This window comes from Dreissena polymorpha, chromosome 6 (genome assembly GCF_020536995.1).
Source record: "Dreissena polymorpha isolate Duluth1 chromosome 6, UMN_Dpol_1.0, whole genome shotgun sequence".
Taxonomy (NCBI): Eukaryota; Metazoa; Mollusca; class Bivalvia; order Myida; family Dreissenidae; genus Dreissena; species Dreissena polymorpha.
This window is the reverse complement of record NC_068360.1, coordinates 116,345,994-116,357,884: the sequence shown is the minus strand read 5'-3', so window position 1 is coordinate 116,357,884 and position 11,891 is coordinate 116,345,994. Positions and strand designations below refer to the sequence as shown.

Below are 11,891 nucleotides of genomic sequence, written 5' to 3'. Positions count from 1 at the left end.
GACATTAAAGATAAAATGTTTATAAAACTTAATATTCATTGATGACAATTGAACACAACTGAAAATCTTATTTTATAATGGATGTCGTTAAAACTGTTTTACTGGTATTTGTCTTGTGTATAGGATTTAGCTTTCAGTATCCGTATGACGATTGTACAGGTTTAGGTAAGAAATACTTGATTTTGACGGTTACCATTATATGGCGAGCGGTTCGACGCATAATCCCAAGAAACGAGGTTTTTCCTGAGAACCTAGGTTCTCATTCTGGGAACCTAGGTTCAAACCAGGACTTATGATCCCAAATAGAATATTGTGTTCTCATGAAAACTAAGGATATCCGAGAGAACGACGCGAAAAGCTGTCGAGAATCTAGGTTCTTGTGAAAACCATGGATATCAAACGAGAACTTTAGTTTTCATGAAATTGTGTGTTTTTATAAATATTGGTTAAATGTCTGACTGAAAACCGGGGTTCTGAGATGATAACTTAGGTTCTCATGAGAACCTAAGTTCTATGTGTCTATGTGCGTTGTCTCGCCGAGAACATTGTTTCTCGAGCGTAAACTATTTATCGTCTGCGAGCCAAACCAGCTATTTACCTCCAGTTTCCTATGTTAACGCCGTCCGGCGCGTAATTCTGGGAACCTAGGTTCCTATGAGAACTACGGTTCCCAAATGAAAACCACGGATTTAGTATTAAAGACGATAATTTAAGTTCTCGTCCTGAAAACTATGGATTTCACCGATTCTTTAACGTCTGTCGAAACCTTTGTTTTCAAATAAGAACCTAGGCTATCGCCGTTTGATCTACATTTTATGATAACTTGGGTTCTGGCGAAAACCTATGATATAGAATAAAAACTTTTGGAAGCCATGTGCAATCTTCAAGCGAGAACCTAGATTCTCAGAATGAGAACCTATGTTCTCAGTTAAAACCTAGTTTCTTTGGATTATGCGTCGAACTGCTTGCCATACCATTATTCATGTACGGAACGAGAATCAACACTATTTACTAGTAAAGATACAAATATATAAGCATTCATATCGTCTTATGTGTCAGCGATAGTAAGTCAGTATGTTTCTATTTACACGACCGAACCTATTGTTGGCTCTATTCCATATGTCCGTTGCGTGAACGTGAACGCGTTTGATGAACGTGAAAGTACGAAAATGTTTTACCCACCTACCTACCAAAAATTGTTTGTATATATTAGCGGAGACAAATAACTTTTTTCCGTACGACTTAAATAATGTAATGCTTTGAATGATTTTACTTTTCATGAGAGCCAAATTCCATTTAAACAAACATGTTTAGTTTTAACACTTGAACATATAAGTGTTACTAACATTTATGTGTAATGGAATGTGAAGCTGAAATGTGTACGCTACAATCCAGCCCAACTTCGGAAAGTAAATGAAAGTAGGTTTCAAAAATCGCCATTTAAATGAATATTTGACGTTAAATGTCCATGGCATGAAAGTTTGTAATGTCATTATCATTCGTCACATCAAAAATCATTACAGTTTCAAAATATGTTTACAATCCGAAACAGTTAACATTCTGTATTTCGACAAGTGTGTACTTTTTCTTGTTATAACACATACGATAAATATGGTTGTTTCTATTCATTACCAATAAATGTATAATTTCAATTGATAGGTTATGAGGAAGTCTACGCGAACGTTGGTGACTATATAACATTAGAGTGTAACACTTCTTCGATCAATGGCACAATTTACGGTTATTTATGGCAAATTCCAAGACACAGATCTAACTCTGGTCCTAAATGGCACCATTTTACTGTCGATAAAGAATATGCTGGATTGTACAAATGCTTCGTTTTTACTAAAGAGGGTGATATTTTAGTTGACGAGGTCTGCGTATCTATTTACGGTAAGAATACTTCAAGTATACTTCTCCCCCATTTATGTGTACAACTTAGGGATAATAAAATACTGCAAAAATAATATGGGAATGTAGTTAAGTTCTTAGAAAAAATGCACAAAGTCCCAAAATAGTACGGTCACACTCTTCACCTTCTGAAATGATCTCTTTACAAAATTTACCAATCAACGTTTGTGCATGATATTTTAAAGAAACGTTTTCGGTAACAATAAAAAATAGCCGAATGCCGGCCCTTTTGCGTGTGTTTCACAACTAAAATACTTGGACTAGTTCACTTGAAGATAGAAAAATATTATATAAAATGTTTGAGCATACTTGTCTCAACTATTCAACACAAATAAATGCGCATTGCGTTCTATTGATTATTTCAAAAATATTGAAAGCATATCAACTGAATTATGACGTTTATATACACAGAAGAAGTCGTGATTAAATGGTTCAAGACACCTGAAACATTGGAATGGCCAGATTTCAATTTAGAATTCGAAGTAGAAGGTATTCCGCATCCAGTAACAAAATTAACAAACAGCAAAACTGGGGTATTAGTGGCACAAGTAAACAGTAGTGGAGTGCAGAATATGACGTTCCGAATGGTCACGTGCGTTGAAAACGGACAATACCAGCTAACGGCTAGCAATACATACAGCAACGACTCCTCGATGATTAATATCACAGTCAGAGGTATATGTTCATACCAAATAATACGTTTGTAATAACAATTAAATCTCAATATTTAGCGCCTAGTTGCGATCGTGTTTACCTAACAGACATTACTTCAATATCGTTTGCCAATCAGTAGAATAATATTGTACAATCATTTCAGTAGTGTTAAATTTGGAGGGGGCGGTGGCACTACAAAGACTACACAACTGTGTATTATCTTCATGTTTCCAAATATATTACCTCTTACGTATATAAAACTTATTTTCATTTATTTTTAAAAAGAAACTACCTACATATTAAATGTCTTATACATGTTTCACAGTTCCACCAAGACCAGATCCAAAATTCCCTGTAGCATATACGCTGAGCCGTCGGATAGGTCAGATTGCAAAGTTTGAGGAACACATCCTTGGTTGTCCACAGCCAACGTTCACTTGGACGCATGGAAATTTGTCTTATTCGACGGGCACTAAAAATATATCATACACAGCAAACACTGTGTATGTTTCCTCATTCAAGGACTTTGGGGTATACAAGCTTGAAATTGAAAACAACGCTGGGATGTATCGAACTTATTTTACCTTATTGGCTGATGGTAGGTACTCGTACAATCGCAACATCTGTTAAGATACTTTATAAAGCCGTGCTAAGAACATTTCAATGTTTAAATTGTATGGCATTTGAAAGCCGCAAACATGTGACGATATAACGCAAAAAAATGCCGTCTCTGCGGTGAAAATCGCACTCATGCACCGCATCGTCAGTACCTAATACTATTTCAATCTAAAGAGGCTGTGTTACTATTCCACCGTAAACGTTGATGGGGATTATCGCAATCGGACTTCCATTCTGCTACACTGTTCGTCCACCCGCGTATAGTTAATATTCATATGCAATTTCCTAATATCATCATATAAACAATATTTTAATACAAAATGATATTCGTCCTCAAGAACATTGCAATGCTGATATTTTCTATCTTTTAAAGGTATGGCTTCAGGTTTATGCCATCTGCCTAATTTGAATTCTAGTCTATGTGATGCAACTCTTAATCTACATAGATCAGATCTTAACTCATTTATACTAACATTTTTTTAAGTAAGGTTGCAATTCAAAAGTACAAAACTGCCTGTAACTTATTGATATTGAAGATTCATTAAGTTCTGACATCCAATTGCGGTTAAATTTATCCTTTAATCTAGATTTTACCAAGGATAACAAACACTTTTCATCACCTTCACCTTGGTAAAGTCGTGCATATTAAAAGCCTAAGGTCTGCAACAGACAGGTGTTGCCCAAGAATGGATATTTGGTTTATTTATTAAAATCTCACACATGTTGCTATAAAAACACTTAACATACTTATGATCTTCTAACTGAATAACTTTTACCAATACAGTAGTACATTAATGGCTGTTTTAGTTATCAAGTATGTTCTTTCAAGTTCCCCATATACAAAATTATCCTGTGTCTAAATTTTCACGCCAAGTACTTTTTTTCAAAAAATTAAGTGAGCTCTTTCATCGTCATTGACTAATATGGTATGTATTGAAATTTTTGGGTAATTTATTAAAAATGAGTTAAGCTTAAAAACACCCTTTGAGGCTTGATATGTACCCAGGAACAGAGAAATAGTTATGACGTAATTCACAAGCGAAGACACAATGACGTGAACAAAATCCAGGGGCAGTACTGTATAGTAAAAATAAAAATATTAATGGGGCGGTACTGCAATATTGAACTACTAATAAAACAAGTTTAGGTGATTAAATATTAAGAATCAATTGTATAAAATGGTAATTCCATTAAAGCGACATAATTGGAATCAAACAGTATATAGGTGTTTTGACAACTGACGACAGAAATGTTTTGATGTAATATGTGAGTTTAAATGTAGTTTTAATGCAGATTTGTGCAAACGACGCACAGACACAATTTTGCTCCCATGTGAAAAATGCCCATAATATCATTAATGATTCCAAATTTTAAGAGAAGAAAGATATAGTGATTCAAAAACCATCAAACATGCGTTTTTAAGTACATCTGCATCATATCCTTTTGATAAAAACGAGTTTATTAAACTGAAAAGTTTAATATGAACATTTTTTTAACATATTTTAATTTGCGGACACGCTTCAAAACATCTCCATAAAATGATGAATGGGAAATTCTATTATTTAAATGCCATTTTAAAGAAACAGTATATTTTGAAATTAAATCACCATACTTTGAGTGAAATCTAGCGAATTTAAATCTTAGGAATTTAAATACAAAAAGCCTTGTTTTAGCAATTATTTAGTTAATATTAGATTGCGATCATTAAAATCTTTAATACACGAACATGCTCTGGCATAACGTACCAACTGCGAAATGTAAATACCATAGGAAGGACCTTTAGGGATGTTGCCATCTAGGATTGGAAAATTCTCAATTTCAAAGTTAAAGTCGTCCCGTTTGTCGTATAAACTAGTTTTAATCATATTATTATAAATAGTTAGATGTAAGTCTAAATACGCAGCGTCTGTATTGGATTAAGACTATCTATTTAAGACTAGTTCGTTTGGGTTGATTTTGTGAATATATTGTTCAAATAATGGATTATCTAAATTAAGTATGTCATCAATGTACCTACTAGTAAGGTTAAAACATTGAATCAAATCTACTTGTTTAATTTTAGATAATTCTAACATAAATTCGCTTTCATAACAATATAAAAAAGATCAGCTATAAGTGGCGCACAATTAGTACCCATAGGAACGCCAATAATTTGTTTAAATAGTATACCATTAAATTAAGTATGTCATCAATGTACCTACTAGTGACCTAAGCACTGTGATGTTAGAGGCAAAGTTAAAGTTTTATATTAGAAGTCACAGTGACCTTGACCTTTGACCTAGTGACCCCAAAATGGGTGTGGCGTGTAGAACTAATCAAGGTGCATGTACATTTGAAGTTTCAAAGTTGTAGGTGGAAGCACTTTGATTTTAGAGCCTATGTTAAAGTTTTATATTAGAGGTCACAGTGACCTTGACCTTTGACCTAGTGGCCCAAAAATGAGTGTGGCGTGTAGAACTCATCAAGGTGCATCTACATATGAAGTTTCAAAGTTGTAAGTGGAAGCACTTTGATTTTAGAGCCAATAAGCACGACGCCTACGGCGGACGGCTGACGGCGGACGGCTGACGGCGGACGGCGGAAGACGAGCTGGTTATGACAATACCTCGGGTTTTCTCCGAAAACAGCCGAGCTAATAAAATAAACATTTAAAATAGTCCATCTTTTCTCATTTGTAACGCTTTATAATTTAATCATTTTCAAATAATAATTATTCATAAACGAAATTGTATTTTCAGTATATGAGTTATTTCGCTCCTTGTTGTATAAGGTTCCAAACTTTTCCAAAACTGTGACACAAAGTTGGAAAAATATCATTTCATCAAATTGTGGACATATATCATATCCTTTTGATATGAATTTCTTTTTAAGCAGTCGATATTAAAATATAAATGATTTAGTATCAATATGACATAAAACAGATTGACTGTATTAGGTTATTACAGGGTTTTGTTTATTTCCCTCAATTAATGATATTTCCTTTGCGTATGTGGTTTACACATTAAATATGAAGATTCGATCATACATTTACCTCAAGTCCCTCGTAGTCTTGCATGAATTTCCTGTTACGTGTAGCATTATTAATGTTTACGAACACAATATTTTTGCGTTTAGCCTTATTTTGATAAGCGATTACACACCGTTTTAATAACATTTCAGGGCAACCAGATGCAGCAGCTGACATTGAAGTGTTCAATATAACCGATACTTCAGTTATTTTGGACTTTCAACCTGGATTTAATTACAATAAGGAACAGGTTTTTAAAATCCATATAGAAACTTCTAGACAGGAGACGGGTATGTTGAATTGTTTTTATTATTATTCCAAAAACAAATAATTAATTTAATTTTTCATATTTTGCTTTTGATATCCAAATCACATCATATAAAGTATTCCAGCATAAATTTAGCATGTGTTATATTTTTTTTAGAAATCGACATGCTTGTAAATGACACCACAAATGGGATAGGAGGCAGTAGACAGAATTGTACTGTAAGTCGATTAGAACCTGGCACAGATTACAAACTTACTATTTTCGCCTATAACAAAGAAGGGTATGCTGATCCGTCATCCGCTGTTTATTTTCGCACTGAAGGTATCTTTTTTAATTATAGCGTTCATTTTGAACTCATTCACATATAAATAGTTTGTGTTAAATAATTATTAATTGTAAAAGGATGTATTTAGAGTGTATTTTAACATACTTGTTTGAAGGTCAAACGCATTCTCATTTAGTCATTTGGTCGTACCTCAATTACATTGGGTATTTATTTTTACGCGTGTAAGTTCTGAAAATATGTCATTAATTCTATGAATGTTAAGGTTGTTAATTAATAATAACTGAATGTCCTTCGCGATATTCCAATCGCAATGTTAAGGCCATTTACTATATTTTTATTTCATGGTTTCTAAGCAAAGTATAAATGATTGCTTAGTTTCTCCCACGTTGTAATTTCAAAACAATAACAAAAAGGTAAATAGCTGAAGATAATTCATTTTGCTTCGAAATGATTGAGCAAAGCGGTTTTAAATGTCGATTAAGTGTCAACAATGTTCTATTTAGCAACTCTATTGAGCAGTGCTTTGCATTTCGTGACTTTGAAACAATATCTTTCATTTGTGTCCTTTCCCCAATCGGTGATTGATCAGGATGTAATTACAGAGAATCGGATGGTAAAATGGTTTCTTCTAGTGATCTAACTGAAAATTATGTTTAAAACTTCCGGATGTTTTCTCGATGCTAAATTTAACGATTATTATCTACAAATCGACTATGCAACTTAAGGATCAACAAAGACTGGTTCCATGCTCATTACGATTATCGTCTGCGCCAGTGCAGGATTGGTAATCATCTTGGTGTTAACAGTGCTGACCATTAGGAAGCGGAAACGATCAGGTATTGGTTTTATTTAAATATCTAAACATACACGTATGACCAAAACTGCTGTATTAATAACAGACATATAATCAAACTCTAGGTGTCGTTTAATCTCACGTGTAAAACATAAGACACCGCATTCACAAGTACAATCATTCAAAATCTGGATGGATTTCTAGCTTTTAGTTATATTTACTTCTTTTATGCCAATCAGTGACTTTTTGCGTAATTGCATTATTTTATATGTAGTTTTTTTATCAAAAATGTAATAAAAGAGAGAATATTAAATTACATAACAAAACGATAATTTTGGAATCGACCATCATGACGTGTTGGGTAAGAGCGACAGGGATCAAAACGAGCTATGCGCAGAACCAACCAAATCTTAACAGAGGTTTTAAATATTCTAATTAAAAAATGACAATGATGCCACGGTCGACCGAATATTAGTGCTAGCACTGGAGTTGAAAAAAAAAGTTAAAACATTTGTACCAGTTATATAATGTTCATGTAGTCAATTTAACTGTCCTAATGAAACTAACACACACCCTTAACTATTAATGTTTATTTTTCTCATACAAATGTTAACTGTTTCATACAGTGATTGGTAAAAAAGGATATTCATTAAACTAAAGTCAGTAAACCTTATGAATTTACTCATTACTGCTTTCCTCCTTTAAAGATGCAGAAGTCGTTCATCTAAGTTAAATAAATAAAAATGAACCTACAAAAATTTACCAGAAATAATGGTCATTGATAAAAACAAATTTATATTTATTTAACCTGATGAATCTTGATACATTAGTTTGTTCACTAGGTCATTCATCATTATAAAAAAAGTCGTGTTATTATCAAGTTAAAATAAGTTTACATTGAAATTTTCGGTCAAATGATTCTTTTATGACAATAAATTACGAATTACTGTGTACACATCTTATGTTTAAGGTCCTACTATGGATTCCATGAAAGAAAGGTATTATTTATGTTGTGATATCGGTACAAATTAACATCATGAGGTATAGGATACTTTTATTATTATTTATAATTATCTTAAACAAAAGAGACATAAGGGAAAATATGCATTAAATCAGGAAACTATTAGAACCAAAAATAGTGAAATATGCTCAGTTTATGATAATATAAAGCAAGAAGTGGCGAACATGGATGAAAAGCTCGATTGTTTTCTAGATATAGTAATGAAATATAGTCTACGGAATAATGTCCGTATTTTTGTATAATACAAGAGTCAAAATCACCATTAAATGGGCCAATTTAATAACGATCCTGCAGTTATAAAATAATTCATTTGTTTGATGTGCATATCTCATAAACAATCAATTACTTTATAATATAAATAATTTGAATTTTAACAAAGTGATGCTCTTACTAGCAATTGACTCTCATGTACCCATATAATAAAGAAAGCAATATATTTGTTATATGGATTCATATTAATAACATGTATAACAACAGAAGTATGTATATCCAAAATATTATCAGAAGTGTAATTTGATTCACCGTCGTTTATTTCCGGCAATTCACAAATTTCCAGTTCAATACAAGAAAACACGAGCAAAACACTTAAATGACTCTTCGATGTTTTTATGTATTTTTAAACGCACATGTAGATGTGAATTTTATTTGTAATATTTTGATATTTAATATTTGTAGAACCAGTTTGACAACATCTTTTGTGGACAACGATTACGCATCACTTTTTAACGGTATGATGTCTGTGTTTAGTGCATCTACTTCATTTGTATTTTATATCAGTTCAACAATGTATATTGTTTTGAGTGCCTGTTTTTCCCGTAAAACTTGCAGATTCAGTTCTTGGCATAAATGTTGTTGTTTAAGTCTTCACATTTTTATCTACTAGCTTTGGTCTTATTGCTTGTATTTGTATGTATGTATTGTTATTATTTTGTTTCGCATTATTTTGTAAAAACAATTAGTTTAGTTAATCTGTTATGTTTATACAAATAAAATTCTAAAAATGTGTGAGTTTATTTTACAAAATGACGTTATTTAACGAACTTGCAAAAATTAGCAAAATGTGTACAACCTTATATATAGGTATGACTCGTCACCGCTAACTAGAATTTTGTGCTGTTATTATTGTTGAACAGCGGGTGATGCAGCTTCTTTGGGCACTCACGACAAGGATATAATAAGTAAAAATATATTATTAACTATAACATTGTTGCTGTATCGTATTATAATAATACAACTTTCAATTTGATATATTTTGTTTTTCAAAATCAGTTTTGTTTTTCAAAGAAGGTAAAACAAACATGTATTTCTTTCTTGGTATTTTTTGGACCTTGCAACGGTCTTGAGACGGCTGTAAATTCATTACATTGCACATTACATTTAATGTTGTAAAATATTATTATCATAAGTTCTTCATTTGTTCAAGTTTGACACTCATCAGCGTTTGTTGACACATAGTCTTTTAAAGGTTGTCTTCTTACAGCAATGGATATAATTCTGAAAGTGATCGGTCTGGGACATCTCATCGAGCAATTCAGGAGAAAAGCGGTAGGCAGATTTTTTTTCTATGATATGCACTGGAGAAAGTTACAAATCTAAACGTTTTTATTTTCCGAATAGTAATAGTCCTTTTATAAACTGTTATGAATAGTATCAATCAGCGCTGACTTGTTATTGATAGTTTGCTATTTTATGTCAGCTATGTTTGAACGACATTCAACAACAGTCATACAAGAGAGTTTCTCTCAACACTTCAAATGTTTCCAAAAAATATAATCGCCATAACTAGGTAAATGCAAAGTTTATAGCCAGTGTTATGCTGATGGAAAATGTTCGTTCAACATCTGAATAAACATGTTCATGCTGTTTCCAGGTCGGACCAAATGAAGTACTGGTGCTAAGCAACGACGATATGATATATCTCGGGGTAACCGCCATTGGTCAGAAGATTCGCCTATTGAGAGCGTGTAGGAATTATCTAAGTGAGGGCACCAAGTAAATATAAACATTGGAAGTCTTCATTTACTTGACTAAAAGGACTCAGGTTGAGGTTGACTCAACGTGGTGTCCACATTTTGATTGAATAGATCTTATTTTGTGTTTGGTAGGTATCCCTGTTCCGAAGATGAATGTAACAAATCTTTCTGGGTTCATGAACATTCGCCTTATCTACTGTTAATCTGCTGTTAATGGATACAAACATAAATAACCGTTTACCAAATGTGACTACAAACCTGTTTTCTAGTTCCTGTCCTCATTTGTAATTCGATGTCAACTAACACATGCTGCATTTTCATAAAACAATGACAATTTCCAATAAAAACTTCATTTTAATTCTAAACTAAGTTTTGTTGCAGGCATATTCTATTACGTAAACATAAAATTAGTGTTTTCTTTATTTATCCTGTTTAGGATACGAAACCTTATTTATAACGTGCAAGAAATATTGCGGGCTAGTGTTGAAATTTAACATACTGCATATATAGGATTTGGTGTTGCAGCCAAGATAACACTACAAACGATATGAGAGAATTGTAATAAAATAATCATAAACCCTTAAACGATTGATATAAATGTGTCTTGAGGAGTATGTCATGTTTACATTTTTAATTCAGAGCAAACCCTGTGAACTGAATAGATTGTGGTGGAATTCGTTGACTTATAAGTGTGATAAGATATTCTGGCCAAAAATAATAACCCCACGGTTAGCGTTCCATTTCATGCATATGTGTTTCCTATGACTAGTGTAAATTTTTAATTACATGTTCATTTTGATGATTTTGAAAATTATACACAATAAATCCAAATTGTACAAATACATGCAAACAATATTATTCATAAAGTAAATTTTGCAAAATAATGTGCCAAGTTAACTCTATTAAGTTAACTACAATATTATATATCAATATGTTGTTTCGAATTGTTTGATTAACCGTGATTAGTATATTATAATATTTTATTGATTGTTAGTAGTATGCCAGAAGTATGTGTTGCTTGAATTACATGCATGGTGTATGTTTGCACAAATTAATTAGTTTATTGCATAATAAATAATAATGATTGTGATTCTTAATCATTAATATTGTTATGTCCTTTTCTTGACTAAACGTTAAATAGATTATTCCACCGAAGCCATTAAATTAGAGACGAAACAGGAAAAATGGAATCAAATATTGTTACACACCTCTGGTTAGAGGTATACCGGTACTTTTTTATTGCACGGTGTTGTAACAAAATAAAAGAGTCGAATTAAACATTAAAAACATTTATTCATTCAAAGACTTTTCACTGTAGTGTAAACTACCCCGTAAAGAAAAAAACAAAATGTAAGTTGAT

At 32.3% G+C, this 11,891-nt stretch overlaps 1 protein-coding gene across 4 annotated transcripts; it reads left to right on the top strand.

Moving 5' to 3' along the window:
- LOC127833865 (uncharacterized) lies at positions 1-11,628 on the top strand. Of its 4 annotated transcripts, XM_052359354.1 has the most exons (13): positions 1-165; positions 1,660-1,893; positions 2,323-2,586; positions 2,891-3,163; positions 6,343-6,480; positions 6,615-6,779; positions 7,470-7,580; positions 8,508-8,535; positions 9,234-9,286; positions 9,692-9,736; positions 10,039-10,103; positions 10,429-10,537; positions 11,171-11,628. In XM_052359354.1, exons 1-13 carry the CDS (start codon positions 78-80, stop codon positions 11,182-11,184), a joined length of 1,587 nt encoding a protein of 528 aa, XP_052215314.1. In that variant the 5' UTR covers positions 1-77; the 3' UTR covers positions 11,185-11,628. The 4 variants fall into 4 exon arrangements, with proteins under 4 accessions (XP_052215314.1, XP_052215313.1, XP_052215315.1 ...); XM_052359353.1 differs by having other exon boundaries at positions 2,326-2,586; positions 10,429-11,628; XM_052359352.1 differs by having other exon boundaries at positions 2-165; positions 10,429-11,628.
- Positions 11,629-11,891: the final 263 nt, after the last annotated feature.

Excerpts from the sequence above, each read along its gene's own strand:
- LOC127833865 (XM_052359352.1), top strand. The coding sequence starts at position 78 with ATGGATGTCGTTAAAACTGTTTTACTGGTATTTGTCTTGTGTATAGGA. Across the intron at positions 6,780-7,469 it reads TGTTTATTTTCGCACTGAAG|GATCAACAAAGACTGGTTCC; the intron begins GTATCTTTTTTA and ends ATGCAACTTAAG. Across the intron at positions 7,581-8,507 it reads TAGGAAGCGGAAACGATCAG|GTCCTACTATGGATTCCATG; the intron begins GTATTGGTTTTA and ends CTTATGTTTAAG.